The sequence below is a fragment of the Mustela lutreola genome, chromosome 7 (genome assembly GCF_030435805.1).
Source record: "Mustela lutreola isolate mMusLut2 chromosome 7, mMusLut2.pri, whole genome shotgun sequence".
Classification (NCBI taxonomy): domain Eukaryota; kingdom Metazoa; phylum Chordata; class Mammalia; order Carnivora; family Mustelidae; genus Mustela; species Mustela lutreola.
This window is the reverse complement of record NC_081296.1, coordinates 54,384,166-54,405,561: the sequence shown is the minus strand read 5'-3', so window position 1 is coordinate 54,405,561 and position 21,396 is coordinate 54,384,166. Positions and strand designations below refer to the sequence as shown.

At 37.5% G+C, this 21,396-nt stretch overlaps 1 protein-coding gene across 10 annotated transcripts in view; it reads right to left on the bottom strand.

Annotated features, from left to right (window-relative positions):
* Nucleotides 1-21,396, bottom strand: part of MAP2K5 (mitogen-activated protein kinase kinase 5) — a 260,220-nt gene that overhangs the window by 164,358 nt on the left and 74,466 nt on the right. For all 10 annotated transcript variants that reach the window (XM_059180906.1, XM_059180907.1, XM_059180913.1 and 7 more), the window contains exons 9-11: nucleotides 10,791-10,830; nucleotides 2,142-2,210; nucleotides 1,960-2,041 (exon numbers count right to left, since the gene is read on the bottom strand). In XM_059180906.1, the coding sequence (XP_059036889.1) occupies nucleotides 1,960-2,041; nucleotides 2,142-2,210; nucleotides 10,791-10,830 (191 nt within the window). The remainder of the gene's footprint in view (nucleotides 1-1,959; nucleotides 2,042-2,141; nucleotides 2,211-10,790; nucleotides 10,831-21,396) is intronic.

Genomic DNA, 21,396 nt, shown 5'->3' with positions numbered 1-21,396 from the left:
GCTCAAGAGGGAGCCTACTTGCCCCTCTCTCTCAGCCTACCTGTGATCTCTCTCTGTCAAATAAATAAATAAATCTTAAAAAAAAAAAAAAAACTCAACAATAAAAACACAAATAAGCCAGGTAAAGATAGACAAAGGATTTGAATACACATTTCTCCAAGGAAGGTATACCAATGGCCAATAAGCATATACAAACACTGTCAACGTCATCAGTCATTAGGAAATCTAAATCAAAACTCACCAGGCTATTAAAAAAAAACACACACACACAATAACAAGTATTGGCAAAAACATGGAGGAATTGGAACCCTCATACATTGCAGCTACACAGGCAAATGGTGTGAAATAGAATGCAACAGTTTGGCAGTTCCCCAGAAAATTACACACAGAGTTACCATATGGCCCAGCAATTTAACTCCTAGACCTATACACTCAAAAGACTGAAAACGTATGTCTACACAAAAACTTGTACACAAATGCAGAGCAGCATTTTTCTTACCAGCCCAAAAGTGGAAACATCCCAAGTGCCCATCAACTGATAAATGAATGAATGAAATGTGGTAGGTCCACACAATGGGTTATTATTTGGCCATAAAAAGGGATAAAATACTGGTACATGCTACAACACGGATAAACCTAAGTATAAGAAGGCAGGCACAAAGGCCACCTGCTGCGTGGTTCCATTTACATAAGAAGTCCAAAATAAGGAAATCTGGAGATGGAAAGTAGATTAATTGTTGCCACAGACTAGAGGAAAGAAGGAAGAGTGAGTGGCTGCTAACAGCTAAGGTTGTTTCTGGGGTGATCAAAATGTTTTAGAATTAGTGATGGTGAGGTAGCACAACCTTGTGAATATACTCAAAACCACTGAATTGTATATGTCAAAATGGTGAGTTGTATGGTGATTAAATATGCCATCTCAATAAATACGTATTTTAATGAAACTGAATTTAGGACACATGATATACCTTATTAGAGTAGCAATGTACCAATGTTGGCTTGTTAAAAAGTCTTACAACACATGAACTTGTTGCTTTAGTGACAGACTGAGAATCCCCCAAAAGAACTGAGTATAAAAAAAAAGCCGATTTTTTTTTAAAGATTTTATTTATTTATTTAAGAGACAGAGATCACAAGTAGGCAAAGAGGCAGGCAGAGAATGAGGAGGAAGCAGGCTCCCCGTTGAGTAGACAGCCCAATGTGGGGCTTGATCCCAGGACCCCGGGATCATCACCTGAGCTGAAGGCAGAGGCTTTAACCCACTGAGCCACCCAGGCACCCTGAAAGTTGAGTTTTAATGTGCTAGACACTGAAAAACTGAATATGTAAAATCTAAAGACATTTAAAATGGGTAAATAACAATGACAACATCACTTCAGGGATAGGGTACCAAGGAATCTGCATTTTGCCCAAATATTCAGATCAAGAAAGAGTTACCAACATAGAAATGAATGAAAAATACAGATGAAAGGAAAGGGCTAGAGTCCAAAGAAAACTAAACACATCTTAGCTAAACAGCTGTGTTGAAAAACAATTTCTTATCTTGCAATTAAGAACCGATTTCTTTCTAAAAGACACAGGACATTGGGTTAATAGATTTCTTTAAAAGAAAATCTGTTTTGGCTATTGAAACATTAAAAGAACAGAACATCTGTTTTGCAAGTAAAGACAGATTGTAGGGAAGAATCAAATATCAAACTACCGATTAGACCAGCATTTAATCTGTTCTATTTAAATTTTCAATAAAAGTAAATGAAATTACATTCTTGAAATTATAGCTCAGCTGTAAATATTTAACACCAGGAACCTCTAACACTGAGATGTTTTAGAGTATAAAGGAGATAATTATTAGTATATATTAATTATTTTTAATTTTACTTGACATCTATATCAGAACCAGGTTTTAAAGTACACTACCTCCCAAATCATTTTTAAAGTATTATAATAGGGAAAACTCACCATCCATGAATTCTGTACATATTGAAATCCTGTTTTCTACGAAAAATGCACCATAAAACCCTATGATATATGATGAATCACACTGTAACAAAAATAAGACAAAGGTAGTTAAAAAAACAAACAAACCTGCAAGCCAATACCGTAAGATGCTTTTTGAGAGAAAATGCCCAAGAAAAGATTACCTTATAAAGAATTTCCAATTCAGACATAATTTGCTTCTGAAGTTCCAGTGTAATATCTAGTAGTATGACCTAAATACACAAAGGAATCAACATTTACACATATATTCACCTTTAAATTAAGTATAGCTATACTCACTATGAAATACAAAAAGGAAAAAATATGTTTTTTCCTCTCTTCATTGCTCCTCTTTTTCCTCTCCACTACTATAACCCCCAGGAATACGAACTGTACTCACATCTGCCTAACCCTTTGTATTGCGGGAGGTGGTACAGAAGTGATTGATGGGACCAAGGAAAAAGCCAGGTCTCAAAGGTCAGTATTAATGGCTTTAAAAGTCAGTTAAGTTATAACACCCTTAATTTATACACCCTATTTTGGCCACATTGGTTATTTCCAGAAAAGGAAGAAAGGAATGACCCTGAAACCATTAAAAAAAAAATTGTCTTGTAATTCAGACACTAGGTGATAAGCAGAGAGGATGAGGAGTAAAAATAAATTTAAAGTACTTTTTTTTTTTTTTTTTTGCTATGAGGAAATAGTTTTAAAAACATGTCACCTTTTTATATCTTTCAAAGTCATGTTCCTTTGCTAATACTGTAATAAAATGCTGGAGCTTGAAGGAGCCACAGAAGTGATTTCATCTAATTCTCTTGTTTTGAAGGAGGAAACCAAGGTGCTGAGAAGCCACACAGCCTAGCAATGTCAAGGTCCCTCCCTGATTCCCAGATGCCTCTTAGAATGTCCTGGTGGTTTACGGTTTTTCCTTGAAGTATCAACCACTGAGGAAGATTGGTAACATGGAAATGTAAAACAATTTACAAGTTTACTTAGAATAAAGTAACTTCAAACACTTGTTTCTTAAGAAAGGAGACCATCAACTGTTCAAATTTTACTCAACAGTTCAGTGAAGCCAATTCAAGGGAAATTGTTTTTACTTAAAAAAGACAGTGCTGGGGTGCCTGGGTGGCTCAGTTGGTTAAGTAACTGCCTTCGGCTCAGGTCACGATCCTGGAGTTCCGGGATCGAGTCCCGCATCAGGCTCCCAGCTCCCTGGGGAGTCAGCTTCTCCCTCTGACCTTTTCCCCTCTCATGCTCAATCTCACTCTCTCTGAAATAAATAAATAAAATCTTAAAAAAAAAAAAAAAGGACAGTGCTGAGAATAAAATAGGTGAAAGATAATTTTTAAGATTTGTGGCAGAGTTTCTGGCTCTTGACATTTCTAGGAAAAAACTTAACATTCATGATTACCATGATAGCACAGTTATAGGCCATCCAACACTGAACCACATTTTGTATTACAACCTCAGAATATATGCACTCACATTAGGAAAGAAAAAAAAACCCCATAAATTATGAATTGAAAACTGCTGATAGAGCAAGGAAAGAAAAGGATAATTCTAAAACACACATTTTATGGTACTGACATCCACTTGGGGGAGGGGAAAGTGGGGGGGAAAAGCATGGCTGGTTTCTATCAAGAGTTTTTGCTTTAGGGTTATTTATAAAAGCTCTCACTAAACTAGATTGTAAGTGTAATACAAAACTGCCGAGAAGCATTTAAACACTGCTCCCGATCAATAGTCATTTGCCAACAATATTCACTTACATTTTTGTTCCTGTATAAAACTCAGCGACAAAATAAATTCGTCTAGTGTTGTTTCAATTCCATGCCATAAATATCAAAACTATTCACACCACTATGTCAAGTACAGGGACTCTTTCACCCCAAAATAACTACTAAAAGGAATGAACTTATTATTTACCCCAGAGCAGTCATTCTCAACCCTGGCTTCATGTTATAATTACTTTTATATAAAGGTATTTATATCAATACATGAAGGTACTTTAAACAAATCCTGGTGTATAGGCCTTACCCCCAGAAGAATGGAATCAATCTTGGGTTGGGCCCACATCTTAATATCTGTAAAAAAAACTCTCCACCTGATTTCTAACCCATAGTAAGGTTGAGAACCATTTATCTAAGGTTTTGAAAATGCCATTTATTCAGTACTCTGTATGACTAATGAGACATACTGCATCTCCAGGCCCCCCTTCCAGAAATGATGGGATTCCACATGGTGAGCCAACACCTTGCCATTAACCCCACAGTACTGGCTGCAGACCTATCATTCCCTTGGATCAAGCACCTTAATTAGGTACCCATGGCCTAGCATAACATTAACACTCTAGCATGACATTCAAAGAATTCTTCTACAATCTAGTTATTCCAACTCCTTTTCCCACTCTCCCCACCACAAACCCAACTGTCATGTGAAGCCAGATGATATGAAAGGCAGCCATGCTCACCCCATACCACCCACGCAGAAATGGGTGCTTTGTACTGGTGCCTCACACACAGGTCCTATGTTCCCCCACTTGAGGTGTGCCTCCTCACTCCACCCCAGTTACTAATCGTAAAAACGTTTCTCATCTTTTGGACCCAGCCTGAATGCCACTACCACCTCCATGAAGCCAGCCCCAAAGCCCTCCACCAGAATTTATTTCTAGCTCTGGCCCTTGTTATTGTACCTTCTCACATTCAGCTGTGGCATTTATGCCTATCTACTAAAACCACAAGCCTAGAGAGGTAAAGCAGCTGTAAGTCCCACAAAGGCAAGGACTGAGTCTCGGGCATCTTTCCCTAGTCCCCCTACTCCTACACCTAGCATCCCACGCAGGGTCTTACTTATAGCACTGCCCATGAAGTGATGTGGGATTTAATTACAGTGCTCCTTACAACCATAATCCTGTAAATAAGAAGCTGTTTCTAGACAGGAAGGAGGCTGCTTGATTTCTACCACTGAATTTAACACCGAAGGCAAAAGCACCAAAATAAATAAAAGTGCCACACTGACCTAAAGCGTAGCAAGTAATACTGTATTTGTGGGGCCAACCCACTGCATTCCAGTGTGTCTGGATCATCCTTGGTATCTCTTATGATTGAGAATAGTGGAGATCCCATAACGGTGCAAAAGTGAATAAAGTACTTTCTGGAACTTAAGAGGGAACGTAAAATTCACCTTAAAATAACTCTACAGAAATGCTCTTCCATTTTCTGGGAGACTTGTAGGTAGAAGGTTAATTCTCCTTCCCTAGGGCATTCCTGGGAGAGAGCTTTTAATTACTCAAAGTAAGTCCAATTCCTTATTTGAAAGCAATGGGAAAAAGCCTGGCAAATTCCAATCTTTTTTTAAAGTACAAGGAAAGTATGGATTCCTCGAGTCTTCATTATCATTGTGATTTTTTTTCCTCCTAAGGAAGAGCTCCCTTTTTCAAACTGGAGAGGATCTGCACATGAAGGATTTCAGGGAGAAAGGGTTAAGCGAGAAGCTAAAGTACCTGGGCGCGTTTCTGCTGTTCTCTACTACACCTCCAGGACAAATAAGGATGAGTTGTCAAGTTAAATATAAGCAGTCAAGTGACTGAATTATAATTTACTCTGTGCTCAATTTAAATTAGTGTGAGGCTATTAAAATATACAGTATAAATACGGCAATTCATCACAAGCTGTCATGGATGACTTCATTTATTTGCTGGAGTGGCACACGCTCCACTAAAGGGAAGGAAAGCAAAATCACAGGTCAAATTAAGCCTCTATTCTGTTTTAATTCGCTTATTTAATCTGTGGCGACATAATTGTCTTTTACAGTATGTACAACTCAGAAAGGAAATTTGGGAGGATTACAGTCAGTATACAAATGATTAATCAAATGGTCCATTTAAATGCTAGTTTAAAAGCAGCAGAAACCCAAAGCAGTCAAAGAATGATAATCAGCACATGCTATATACAAGCTAAGAAATTTCTTCTTAGGTGACTTTTTCCCAATTAAAAAATAAAAAATAACAGGAAATCTATTGGGCTGTACTTTGAAAGATTTTATAGAATACATTAATGAAATAAAAAGGCTCCGTTTGCCAAGATGGCTAACAGTATTTTTATTTGTTTTCTGCTCTGTTTGCAACTGCTCACTTACCTCCACCCCCGCTCCCCAATAAAGCGAGTTAGAAACACATTTCATGAGTTAGTCATTATCAAACAGTTATCTTTTGTTAGCATTTTCCAAAATGTTCTCTTGAAGGTAGAAATTTTTCTAAATTCACTGGTATAAAATAAAAACCCAAGGTATTTCTAGTCTTTTTAAAATATCAGAAAAAAGAAAAAATACTGGAAATGATGTTTTCCCACCTCTGAAGTCTGAAAGGGGAAACACTACAATATTCTTTTGTTAGTCTAAAAAAAGTAAAAACATTTAGAAATACAAAAAAAAGAAATATTTTGAGTAGGAAGAGAAAACGGATAGATTTTTCAAGGACTCTCATCTAATTGCTCCCACAGACATTCAAAGTGTTGGTCCAACTGACCACTTGGCTTGGGAAATTAAATTTCCCTCATCATTCTATGTGGGCGTCAGAACCCTGCAGGTGATTCTGTTTAGACAAGGACTGTGATTTGCTGCTCTTCACAATCCCTCTGTGACATGAGGCAGCCCCATTGCACAGCTGAGGTCACGGAGAGGTTCAAGTGACATGCTTGAAGTCACACAAAAGTCAGGAGAGGGTCAGGAAAAGATCAAATGCACTTCTAACTCTTAACCTTTCATTTCACCCATACACACACACACACACACACACACACACACACACACTAAGAGCTATTCTAGGTGAGAGCAATGGTCCATACAAAGAACACTGTGGTTTATTTTGTATGTGAGCTGAACCTTTCAAGACGCTGCTTCAAAAGATGAATGAATGAAGAACAAATGAAAGAAATTTATTTATTCAGTCATTCAACAAATTATGTGTTGAACATCTAGTTATTACATGCAATCCTCTATGTAGGGCCAAGTGCAAGGTTCTGCATGATTCCATGAGTAAGACAAGAAGATAAATAAGATATGTTTTCTACTTACAAAGAGATTTCAATGTAAGGAGAGAATGCACACGTATATTAATAGCAAAATACAAGGCAGTATGTGATAACATCCATAAGAAACACATACGGAGAATTCTAGAGAGGTTCAAAGGAAAAAGTGAGTGAGTGATAGACAGACCATATGTGACAGGATTTATCTATGTGCGTTCAATACAGGAGTGGGCTTTGGAGCTGACCCCTGAAGGGTGTTAAGAATTTTGATAGGTAGAGACATGGGTGAAGGCATTCTAATTAGAGAAAAAGACGTGAATCAAAGTGTTGAAGTGTGAAAGTACCTGGGTTCAGATAAAGCAATGAGTTCAACTTAAAAGCAGCACGGCATTCAGACACATGAGATAATGCTATAAAAAGCAGGCTGATGACATACTGTGGAAGATCCTGAGTTTCAGCCCATAGAATTTTTAGCTTATTTGGGAGTAATGTAGAGCCCTGGAAGACTTTTGAGAGGGGAGGAGATGGGATCAGCACTATCCTCCGGGAAGGCAGATCTGAGGATAGTGAGCAGCAATATGCTACACAGTTTGAGAGCATGAACTTGGGGCAAGACTTGCCCGACTTCAAATTCTAGTTCTATTGGTTGTGGGACCTTCAGCAAGCTATTTATTAATTCATAATTAAATGAGGAAAGGGTCCACAGAGTGCCTATTAGTAGAGTATAAATGATCAATAAATGGTAGCTTCCACTTTTGAGAGAGCACTTTAAACGCGGTTCAGTGTCTGACAAGAGACAAAACAAGCACCTGGACTAGAGTGGTGACAAGAAAGGAAGAGATCCAAAACAAAACAAAACCGAACCCAGAAAGATTAACAGGCTTCCAGACATTAAAAACAGTTAAAACAAGGACAATGATTCTTGAGACATGGAAAATTAAGTAAGAGGGGCCCTATGATTGTCTAGTTTACCAACTGGACAGTGTGCAGGCTTCTGTGCAGGGTGGAAATCCCAGGCAAAACTCAGCCATCTCCCTATGCTGACAAGATGGAATTGGGGGGTCTGAGGAAGCCAAGGCAGGGAGAGTTCCCTGGCAGATGGCCAAAGGGAGGGGGCTCCAGGGATCTGCCTAGGGGCCCCTGGAGTCTTCAGCTGATTAATAATCAATCAGTACCTGGATGTCAGGAAACCATGTGAGGGCAAGGAAAGAGCCACCAGAAAGGACCAGAGGAAACAATCTCCAGATCTCACACTAAGTAGAAGGAGTCTGTGTTCCCACAAGAGAGGGGGAAAACCTCTTAACTGTCACCAGCACTGGTAGAATATACAGAAGACAGCTGCCTTAATTGAGTGGGGGTAAATTAGTTCCCAACTAACCACTAGGCTGGTCCCAACTAATAAAGCTTAAAAGCAAGTCTTGAAATGATTAAACTGTTTCAAAGTCACTAAACAGCTTCTCAGAATAAGCTCAAGAATATTTATAAGAATACAAAAAAAAAAAAAATCTAGTGTCTATGATGCATGACTAGCATCCAATCTTAATGATAAGATTTTTTTAAAAATTAGAAAAAACTGGGCACCTGGGTGGCTCAGTAGCTTAAGGGGCTGACGCCTGATTTCAGCTCGGGTCATGATCTCAGAGTCCTGGGATCGAACCCTGTGTCAGGCTCTGCACTCAGTGTAGAGTCTGCTTCAGGATTCTTTCTCCCTCTGCCCCTCCCCCTACCTGCTTACCCTCTCTCTAAAATAAATAAAAATAAATCTTTTTAAAAAGATAAGAAAATACAACCCAAAATGAGGAGGGAGGGAAGCAATCAGTCAAAACTGAACCCAAATGCTACATCTGATGGAATTAATAGACAAAACCATCAATTCAGTTAATCATATTCCACATACTCTGTAACTACATTACATATATTCAAGAAGACAGAAGGAAAATTAAGCATGTTAAGTAAAGATGTGGAAGATATAAAAAGGACACACAAACTTCTAGGGATAAAAAGTACAGCGTCTGAAATGAAAAATACAACAAACAAGGTTAACAGCAGATTAGACAATGTGGACGAAAACCTGAGTATATGACAACAGAAACTATCCAAAAATGAACTATTAAAGAGAGAAAAAAAGACTAAGAGAGAAAAAGAGGCTGATATAGCCTTTTACTTACAGCCTGTTGTGTCTTTTTATTTGAAATAAATTTCTGCTAAGATTTAATTAAAAAAAAAAAAAAAAAAACGCCGGTTTTGAAGAAATAGCACATTTCTTTCTCTCTACTCTCCACAGTAGGACTGTTAAGTAAGTTACATGGTTTTTGCCTTGGCTGCCAAGAAGCTCAGGGCTAAGTAAGAAATTTATTTTTATTTTTTAAGATTTATTCATTCAGGGGCACCTGGGTGGCTCAGTGGGTTAAAATCTCTTGCCTTCAGCTTGGGTCATGATCCCGGGGTTCTGGGATCGAGCCCTGGATCGGGCTCTCTGCTCGGCGGGGAGCATGCTTCCTCCAATCTCTCTCTCTGCCTGCCTCTCTGCCTACTTGTGAACTCTGTCTGTCAAACAAATAAATAAATAAATAAATAAAATCTTAAAAAAAAAAAAAAAAGATTTATTCATTCACTTTAGAGAGAAAAAGAGAAAGAGCACAAGTAGGAGAAGCACAGGGAGAGAGAATCTCAAGCAGACTCCATGTGGACTGGGGAAAATGATGCCGGGCTTGATCTCAAGACCTTGAGATCATGACACAAGCCAAAACGAAGAGTCAGATGCTTAACGGACTGAGCCACCTAGGCATGTCTAATTGTATCTACTCTTTAATCATTCATTCAATCAACTCAGATAAAGTTTAAACTCAATATTCATAACTACTCTTAAATCATTCCCTCAACTCAGTTTAAGCATTTAGTATGTTTTATAAATTTTATAGAACCTAGGGATATAAAGTGAGATATAGTCCTCTCTCTAAAGCTCAGTTTAAGGTCAGGTCTAGTAGACAGCGTATTTGTAAACACCTACTGTTTTCATTTATTCAAAGTCTCTACTTTAGTAGCTCTTTTTTAAATGTGTCTTCCTTTAAAATTGCTTTTAATCCTTTCCAGAAACAGCTGTTAGCACCTTGCCATACCCAACTAAATAATCATGCACAAGAATTTTAATATTAGCCTAGCTTAGACATAATTCAAAACGTATGAAATTATGAGAAATTATAATGCACTTACAAGGCCAAATAGTTTTGCAGATGATTTATAGGAATGCTCCCCTCTCTTGGTGTGAATAAACTAAAGCTGACTGTCTTTAAATATTTTAACAGCAACAATCTAAGAGTTATGTTATCTAAAGGAACAAATAACTCAACAGATGGGAAAGCAGTGCTTTAGGGGTGAAGGTACCCTCTGAGAGAGGAGGGAGCTGAGTATCACAACAGGACCATAGCTTCCATAACCTACCATCCAACAGTTAAACCACTCCATCTCCTCTTTCATGATACCTGTGACTCAAGCTAACAGGGGAAAAGAAAGTAGTGAGCATCAAGAACTTCATGAATTTCGGGGTGCCTGGGTGGCTCAGTCGTTAAGCATCTACCTTTGGTTCAGGTCATGATCTCAGGGTCTTGGGATCAAGTCCTGTGTCAGGCTCCCTGTTCAGCAGGGAGTCTATTTCTTCCTCTTCCCCTTCCCCCTCCCCCCGCTCTTTCTTATTCTCTCTCTTAGATAAATAAAATAAAAATAAAATAAAATCTTTTAAAATAAAGAACTTCATGAATTTCATAAAATTTATTCAGCACTTACCTTTACAGCTAATATTTTCCCACTTGGGACATGATATGCTCTATGGGAAGGAAAAAAATAACAAAATCACTTGGGATACTAAACAACCTGCAGAATGGTTAAGGACATCAATGTGAATCTGAACATATCTGCAGTGATGAGATATATGATACTTTCAAAGAACACTAATAACATTAGCAGTTCATATTTCTATTGAGCTCCATGGTTTACACAGTGACTCATCATACATTACCTTAAAATAACCCTCTGAGGTAATGCTGGTATTATTATCCTCCCTTTATAAATGGAGAGCCCTGGGGTCCAGAAAAGCTAAGCAGTTTTCCCAACAGCATGAAGTCAGTAAGTGGCAGAACTAGACCTCAAACCCACAGAGGTCTGAAGAGTCAGACCTCTTCTGACTCCAGACCCTTACAACTGACTGGCACTGTGGGTGGCGTGGGGGGGGGGGGCGGGGGGGAGGAGGCAGGGGGGATCTTCTGAAGTCTTCTGCTAAGCACTGTATAGAGCCATATAAAGTGGGAGGTTTTCCTTTTGTTTCCTTCAATTACAGGAACAGATACATTATATACCTACATTTCATCAAAATATTCTCAGAACACACGGAATTAGCTATGGCTTAAGATATAAGTTCATATAAGAGATCACAGACTTAATCAGGCTCAAGTATGTGGTTCATCTTTTCCTAAAGCTGGCATCTCTCAAAATTAAAAAAGCTTTAGAAAAGAGACAAGCTCAAATGATCGGATAAAGGGAAATAACTACAGTTTAAATCAAGGAACAAAAATACATTCATTTATGAAAAAGAGTTAAGGGAGTAAGGTTTGCAGAAATAAGATACCATTACTTCTCATTAAGACCCTTTGTGTTTAAATGACACGTCGTCTTCCACACCACTTTTACATGGACCGTACATTCTGACCATTATTCAGGGACAATCTGTCTTATATAAAAATGTCAAGACAAACCACACAAAATCAACAAGCACTATTATTGGAAGTCTATAAAAGTACAGACTTGCACATCAGCCAAAAGCAGTGTTCTTCCTCTCACCCAGTTGTGTTAAGATGTGATTGCATGGGGAAGATGTGGGGGTGGGAATGGAAGTTAGCTTCTTGGGAATTCCCTTTAACCTGGTGAGTTGCGAAATACATTTATCAGGCTCCCAATGATGATTTGGCAATGATTTGGTAGGAGAAACTGCCCATTTCTTAAAATAAAAATAAAACATATATTCTCCTATTATCAAAAAGAAAACATCGCTCCCTTTTGTTTTGGAAGAAATCTCTGGTTGCTTTGACAAATTTTTTAACAGCTTTACTAAGGTGCAATTACATATGTAAGATTCAATGAAGTATGTAATTCAATGATTTTTTAGCAAATTTACAAAGTTTTTATAATCACTGACAAGTGTTTTTTAAGTGACCAACTTACAGAAATGGTTTAGTTATTAAAGGCCTGCAAATATTTGTAACTTTTCACATACAAAATGTTATAAATTTAGGTAAGACTAGAAATATATAAATATATATATATGTATGTAAATACTACATATATTAGTGTTAAAAGAAATGTGTTCTGCTTTTCATATTTGAGTATACAAAGGTCAAGCCAACTACATAAGGTAAACTTAGCTTTTAACAATTAATTATAAATTAATTCAAGAATATCACATTTAAAGAAAGGCAAGATTATAAAAACTAAGTGGTGACTGTTCACTTTACTGAAGTTTTTTAAGTCTGTAAGATGTCTAAAGATTTTCTCTAAGTATCAACCTCCCTAGTATATTAAATACTAATAGAATTATAAAACTTAAATTATTTTAAAATTTTTTATACTTTACATAAAGTGGTATACATTTTATAAATGGAATCCTCATATTATACTAGTTTCAGAACAAGTTACCATTTTTTTTTTAAGATTTTATTTATTTACTTGACAGAGACAGAGAGATCACAAGTAGTCAGAGAGGCAGGCAGAGAGAGAGGAAGCAGGCTCCCCGCTGAGCAGAGAGCCCGATGCGGGGCTCGATCCCAGGACCCTGAGATCATGACCCAAGCTGAAGGCAGAGGCTTTAACCCACTGAGCCACCCAGGTGCCCCAGAATAAGTTACCATTTAATTGTATGTTGTATATATGTATGTTAATACCAGATTTTTATAATGTGAAACTACATTTCAGGTCATGATTTGATTCATGATGTATCTGAACTCATATAATATACTGGTATATAATGACTAACACTATTTTTCTCACTGCCTGACAGAGAAGTTGTTGGACTAAGCTAAACTGAAATGTGATCTGAAGGAAGTTAATAACCTTATTCTATGCAAATATAGTTAATATAATATGTAAGATTTAATGATATATTATTTTCCCCCTGTACACCATAAATTCTTCCAATATCAACTTTTAAAAATGCTGTATATTAGAATTCCTAACCCAGGACTGAAATACGAAAATAAAACATATTGTTGTGTATGTTGAATGCATACACAGGGATTCAAAATTTGCAAAAAGAATAGTGGTGTTACTTTGGACAACAAGCAACACCTGGACATTTGAGATCAACAGCAGTGATAAGGAGATGACTAAAAGATAGTCTAATGTGTATACCATATTGGATAGTTTGGCAACTTAATAAGCTTGTCAAGAAAGCTGATGTCTTTTCCAAAAGAAAGGTCTCCTATTTCCAAGTGAATTAAAAGGGAGAGGCTTGATGATTTAATTATGACGCACGCTAATTCATCCGTGGAAGTTTGGGTTCGATTTCGAGCAATAAAGACGCTCTGAGGTTTGGTTTACACTGCAATGACAGTACCCGTGTAACATTTAATCATCCAGGAGAAGTGGATGACAAAGGCAAGGCCCGGCATGAGTCCAATGTGTCCTTTAACTTTGCAAATGGCATTCTACCTGGAGAAAAGAATTTGTTTACTTTCAATGGGTACTCCATCTCAATTGTCTTGACCTTCCCCAACACATTAACTATAAAGTGATTAATGAAGTTTGAATGGAGGCTCTGGTTACACCAAAGGACAACCATACACCTCTGCATTGTCTTAATTAACAGCTAACACTTCAAATTAGTTTATTGTTGCCACAGTAATTACCTGTTCCAATGAGTGCATGAAAGAAGCATTTTTATGTGATATTTTTAGTGCTGAGTCCTTGAGTGTTCTGCTTTGTGACCAGCACAGACCTTCTGGGAATATCCCCAGCCCTTAAAATTGAGCACACAGGGACGCCTGGGTGGCTCAGTTGGTTAAGCAGCTGCCTTCGGCTCAGGTCATGATCCCAGCGTCCTGGGATCGAGTCCCACATCGGGCTCCTTGCTCCGCGGGAAGCCTGCTTCTCCCTCTGATTCTGCCTTCCACTCTGTCTGCCTGTGCTCGCTTTCGCTCGCGCTCTCTCTCTGACAAATAAATAAATAAAAAAATCTTAAAAAAAAAAAAAAAAAAAAAAAAAAAAATTGAGCACACAACATATACACTTCGGATGTCATGAACCAATAGCCTGGTATAAATTTTTTGAGTACTTAAAATACCAAGAAAATGAGTAAAAGAGGGGAACACTTACTGTCCATATTTTCTTAAATTATTTTTTCATTTGGAACAAAAGGTTTTAGATGAGTGACAAAAAGTTGGTATCGACCTTTAATTTTTTTGTACAGAATCAGATAATTTATTGTGCTCATAAGTCACATAGAGAATTATCTAATCTAATACCTACTTTTTACATTGTAAACACCCAAAAGCCAGGCTTAAAGAATTTGTCCAAACTTAGTCAATGACAAGGCCAGGACTGGAACTGTGGCACAGTACATATATTTTAGGACCTTAAGGAAAAATATGGTGATGTTTAAGTTTTCTTAACTGCAGGTCAGGGAAATACTTAATTCAAAACTTACAAAGAAAGGGGCACCTGGATGGCTCAATGGGTTAAAGCCTCTGCCTTTGGCTCAGGTCATGATCCCAGGGTCCTGGGATCAAGCCCCACATCAGGCTCTCTGCTTGGCAGCCTGCTCCCCGCCCCACCCCTGCCCACCTCTCTGCCTACTTGTGATCTCTATCAAATAAATAAATAAAATCTTAAAAAAAAAAAAAAAAAACTTACAAAGATACTGTTTCCATCAGGCTTAGGGCCATCACATCTGTGTCTTTCCAGGCAAAGAAACATTCTGCAAGTATTGCTAATCTATCATGGGAGGCAGAAGAGCACAGGGTGTAGGTTCTAAGTCATTGCTCAGGTTCTGATCGCCATTCTGCCACCACTTCTTTTTTTTAAGTTTTTATTTCAATTCCAGTTAGTTAACATAGTATTAGTTTCAGGCATACAATACAGTGATTCAACATTTCCAAACAATACCTTGTGCTCATGATGAGTGCACTACTTAATCGCCATCATCTATTTAACCCACCCCCTTATCTCTGCTCTGGTAAGAACTAGTTTGTTCTCTACAGTTAAGAGTCTGTTTCTTGGTTTGTTTCTCTTACCCTGACCCCCTGCTTTGCTCATTTCTTTTGTTTCTTAAATTCGACACATGAGTGAAATCATAAGGTATTTGTCTTTCTCTTTTCTTAGCATTATACTCTCTAGCTCCATCTGTGTTGTTGCAAATGACAAGATTTCATTCTTCTTTACGGCTGAGTAATATTCCATTGTGTATATATACCAATCATCAATCGATGGACACCTGGCCTGTTCCATATCTTGGCTATTGGGAATAATGAGGTTATAAACTTCAGGTGTGGGTATCCTTTTGGATTACTATTTTTGTATTCCTTGGGTAGATACCCAGTAGTGTGATTCCTAGATTATAGGGTAGTTCTGTTTTTAACTTTTCGAGGAACATCCCTACTGTCTCCCATTGTGGCTGCAGCTGCTTGCATTCCCATCAACAGTGCAAGAGAGCTCCTTTTTGTCTATATTCTTGCCCAAACTTGTTTTTCTTGTATTGATTTTAGCCACTCCGACAGGTATGGGGAAATACCTCATTGTGGTGGTCTTGTTTTTTAAGATTTTATTTGTTTATTTGACAGACAGAGATCACAAGCAGGCAGAGAGGCAGGCAGACGTGGGGGGAAGCAGACTGAGCAGAGTCCCTGCTGAGCAGAGAGCCCGACTTGGGGTTCGATCCCAGGACCTTGGGATCATGACTTGAGCTGAAGGCAGAGGCTTTAACCCACTGAGCCACCCAGGCACCCCCTCATTGTGATTTGCATTTTCCTGACAGTGAGTGATGTTGAGCATCTTTTCATGTGTCTCTTGGCCACCTGGATGCTGTCCCTGGAAAAATGTTTGTATCTTCTGTCCATTTTAAAATTGATTATTTGGTTTTTGGGTGTTCAGTTGTATTTGTATAAGTTCTTTATATATTTTGGATACTAACCCTTTACTGAATCTGTCATTTGTAAAAATCTTCTCCCATTCTGTATATTGCCTTTTAGTTTTGTTGATTGTTTCCTTTGCTGTGTAGAAGCTTTTAATTTTGATGTAGTTCCAATAAAGTTTATTTTTGTTTTTATTTCCGTTGCCACAGGAGACATAGCTGGAAAAATGTCACTATGTCAGAGAAATTACTGCCTGTGCTCTCTTTAAGGATTTTAGGTCTTTAATCCATTTTGAGTTTATTTTTGTATATGATGAAAGAAAATGGTCCAGTTTCACTCTTTTGCATGTTCCAGCTCTACCGCTTCCTAACGTGAACCTGAACTATTAGAAAACCTCATGATGTCTCAAGTCTGGAAAGGGGGTAATCAGACCTTACTTGATAGAGTTGTGAGGACTCAATGAGATGATGTAGGTAGAGCACTGAGCACAGGGCCTGGAGCACTGTAAACATGCAGTAATGTCAGGATCCAAGGAAGTTTTCAGGGTAGCTAGGTGGTTTACAAGTAAAACCTGCTAAAACTGATTGAAAGAGTTCTCTCTATGCTTTTAAGACTCAGACTGTGTGCTCTACAAATGAAGGCTAATAAAGCTTTCATAATGAAGACTGGCAGAAGCCTGCGCTGTGTAATTTTCAGTTAAGAAATTCAAGTTCTATCACAGACCTGTACCCCTGGGGATAAAAATATATGTTTATAAAAAATAAAAAATTAAAAAAAAAAAAAAGAAATTCAAGTTCTATTATTTCATGATAAACCAACTTGTTGAAGACAAAGAATCAGTCATCTGAAAGGCTACAGCTATACCAAGATTCGGGGTCTCACCACTGTTAGCTCTTGCCAAAACTTATTTATACTGCAGACAGGTATCGTTAAGTGCCACATCTGGTGTTTTGTCTCAGCAGAAACCACCTGACCATCACTGTTGCTAAATGAGAAGCCTAATTTTCATTCTCCTTAGCTTAACAGGAAAGCTGTTTTGTTTTTTTTTTTTAAAGATTTTATTTATTTATTTGACAGAGAGAAATCACAAGTAGATGGAGAGGCAGGCAGAGAGAGAGAGAGGAAGCAGGCTCTCCGCTGAGCAGAGAGCCCGATGCGGGACTCGATCCCAGGACTCTGAGATCATGACCTGAGCCGAAGGCAGCGGCTTAACCCACTGAGCCACCCAGGCGCCCCAGGAAAGCTGTTGTTAATTATTATTAATATAAACTACCTTTAAAAAAAAAATCTATATATACCTGGGTGGCTCAGTGGGTTAAGCCTCTGCCTTTGGCTCTGGTCATGATATCAGGGTCCTGGGATCGAGCCCCACATTGGGCTCTCTGCTCCAAGGGGAGCCTGCTTTCTCCTCTCTCTCTGCCTGCCTCTCTGCCTGCTTGTGATCTCTGTCTGTCAAATAAGTAAATAATATCTTTTAAAAAAAATCTATATACCTTTTTTCAGTATACACCCTCATATTATAAAATAAAAATCTGAGGCCTCTCCTAGTCTTTAGACTTTAGTATCTCTGTTATAACACTTAGCACACTACAGAAAAGTTACTTACATTTATCTTCCATATGGGTAGGAAACAATACCATGTCTTAATCATCTTTGTATTCTTTACACTTTGCACAAGTCCTGGCATGGTAGGTGCTCCATACTTAATAAATACTCACAAAATGAGTACTACCTCTGGGTGAAAAGAACATCACTTGGATGAAGCTTTAAAAAGAAATTCTACATGCATTTAATTAATTGATTCCATAATCTTATGAGTAAAAATCATTTTTCCCCAACTTTGAGATATCATTTGACATATAAGTAGAAGTTATTATCATTATCCCTATTTCAAGGGTAGATTTCCAACTGCTGCATCAAGAGTCTTTAGAAGGATACCAAGATCTGGCCCATGGTTACTCACTGATTTCTGGTTCTGCCAATCTCCCTTATCCACAGTACTCACTCTGCTCCTCCAAATATCCACCTGCCTCAGGCCCTTTGCATCTACTCCTCAGGCCTGGAAAACTCTTCCTTCAATATCCACTTGGTTTGCTCTCTTACTTCCTGCAGGCCCACAGTTACTTCTTTGAATATCCTACATAAAAGAGCTCATTCTCTCTTTCTTTACTCTTCATAGAATTTATCAATACTTAACACAGTTTATTAATTTATTATCTGTCTCCTACCACTAGAAAGCAAGCTCCATGAAAACAGGCACTTTTGTTTTTTTATTCACTACTGTATCTCCAGTGCCTAAAACTGTGCTGGGCACATTTTATAAATATTTGTTGACTGAATGGATCTATTTCTACTTGGTATAGGTCTATTTTTGTTTTTTATTTTTCTTTAGGCAGTTTTAGGTTTTTCTAGGAAATTGTCCACTTTGTTTTCAATTTTGTCATAAAGTTATTCACTGTAGCCTCTTATTTTAAAAATCTCTGCTATCTAGAATTACGTCTCCTTTTTTCACCCAAAGTTTGTTATTTGTGTCTTCTTTCTGTTATACTTAGTCAATTTTTCCAAGCAACCAACTGTTGGTTTCCTTGAGTTGTTTCTTGAATTTTGATTTATTTTTTCTTTTGTACTCCTTTCCTTCCTTCCATCAAAAAAAATTTTCTTAAGTTAGATGCTAAACCTATTAATATCCAGTTACTCTTCTCTAATGTTATACAAAAAACTATGCTTTAGGTAATGACTTTGAATCACATGAGTATTCATGTATGGTTTTTTTCAGCTCTAAATGTTTTTATTCCATGATAATGTATTATACGACCCATAAGTTGTTCACATGGGTGCATTTTTTTTTTTTTTAAAGATTTTATTTATTTATCTGACAGAGAGAAATTACAAGTACATTGAGAGGCAGGCAGAGAGAGAGAGAAGGAAGCAGGCTCCCTGCTGAGCAGAGAGCCCGATGCGGGACTCGATCCCAGGACCCTGAGATCATGACCCGAGCCGAAGGCAGCGGCTTAACCCACTGAGCCACCCAGGCGCCCCACATGGGTGCATTTTAATTTCCAAATGTATGAGGGTTAACTTATTAATGATGTCTTTTTTTAACTTTTTAAAATTTTATTTATTTTTTTTAAGTAAGCTCTACACTCAACATGGGGCTTAAACTCATGACCCTGAAATCAAGAGTCACAGGCTCTACTGACTGAGCCAGACAAGTGCCCTTATTAATAATTTCTAAACTAACCACTAATAATTTCTAAACTAACCACTCTAAACTAAAGAAAAACATCTGTATGTTTCAGACTTTACTGAGACTTGCTTTGTGCCCTATGGTTTTTAAAAAATTAAATTTTCTGTACCTTGCTTTGTGGCCTTTGGTTTTTAAAAAATTAAATTTTCTGTACCTCAAAATAACATATATTCTCATTTGACTGACAAAGAGTTCTACGTCTGACCATGTAACCAGCCTGTTGATCGTGGTCTTCAAATCTTCTGTATGCTTACTAATTTGGGTCTGACTAACCTATTTATTACCAAGAGGTATTTTCCCACTATAACTGAATTTATCAAATCTTCCTTTTAATTCTCACCATTTTTCACTTTATGTATCTTAAGGTTATTAGTTACATATAAGTTTAGAGCTATTATGTAATTATGGTCTTTTTCTTCTATTAACGTATAGTAGTCCCTTCTATCCCTAATAATACTTTTTTTTATACTTTTTTTTTAAGTAGGCTCCACACCCAGCATGGAGTCCAGTGCAGGGCCCGAACTCAAGACCCTGAGATCAAGACCTGAGCTGAGATCAGGGGATGCTTAACCCACTGAGCCACCTAGGTACCCCCCAATAATACTTTGTCTTAAAATCTTTTTTTCTCTTATATTAATATAATCACAGCTTTCCTTTGGTAAGTATTTGGTATCTTCTCCCCATCCTTCTGCTTTCAATCTTTCTCTGTCTATATTTCAGGAATGTATGCTAAAATAGTCTAAAATAGCACATAACTATATTTCTAAAAGTTCAATCTAACCAATCTATTAGTTGGCAATATATTTATTATAATTAGATATTTATTTTTGCCTATATTAATTATAATTACTGATATATTTGCATCTATTCCTATCACTGATTCATCTACTATACACCTCTCTCTCTCTCCTGGAACACTTTTATTCCTTCTACTTCTTTTGAAGTAATATATTCATTCTTTGCCTTTGTTACCCATACAATTTTTAATAATCATACCAGATTCAACAAAATATTAAGTTAATTGTTATCTTTATTCTTCTCTCAAAGGATATAAAAATCTTAGAATGGGGTGCCTGGTTAGTCAGTTAAGAATCCGCCTTTGGCTCAAGTCTTGATCCCAGGACCCTGGGATTGAGCCCCGTGTCAGGCTCCCTGCTCAGCGGGGCGTCTGCTTCTCCCTCTCCCTCTGACCCTCCCTTCTGCTCTTGCTCTTGCTTGCTTCCTCTCTCAGATGAGCAAAAGATATCTTTAAAAAAAAAAAAAAAGACATTTCTTAAAAACTTAGAATTTTTAAATTCCAATCAGCCTTTCTCATCTCATATTATTTTGTCCAGTCTTTTGACTTCATTTTGATGTCCCTGAATTAATCATGACTATTGTTTTATATAATCAGGTTTCTCTAAACAGTCATCATGCTTTCTTTCATTTTATTCCTTTCTGGATTCAGTTGGATTCCATTTCTTTCTACCTGAAGTACTTCTTTCAGTAATAAACTAACCGTCTTCCCCCTCTTTTTATCTTTCTCTCTCTCTCTGCCTACACACACACACACACACACACACATACACACACACTCTTTAATATTCATTTCTGAAGATATATTTATTTTGCCCTCACTCTTGAGTGATAGTTTAACTAAGACAATTATTTTCTCTCAGGAAAACTGAGTCTTTCAGCTTTTATTACTGTTGTTGAAATTTTGCTGAACCCAATTTACTGGCTGATACAAAGCCACTGAAGGGTTTTGGATAGAAGAATGATAGGATTAGACCTTAATATTAAAATCCTTACTCTGGCTACAGGTTACCACAAAAAAGGAGGAGAAACCAGAGAGGAAGGAGCACTTAGAAAGCTGTTACAGGTCTATGTAAGAAGTGATTAAATGAACCCAGGTAGTAATGGTGGATGTGGAAAGGGGGAAATGATACAAAAGACTCTAGCCAGAGAGAATTTATAAAATATGGGGATGAGCAAAATAAACTTAAAATTTCAAGCTGATTGAATCAAAGTATTTATTCACAGAAATAGA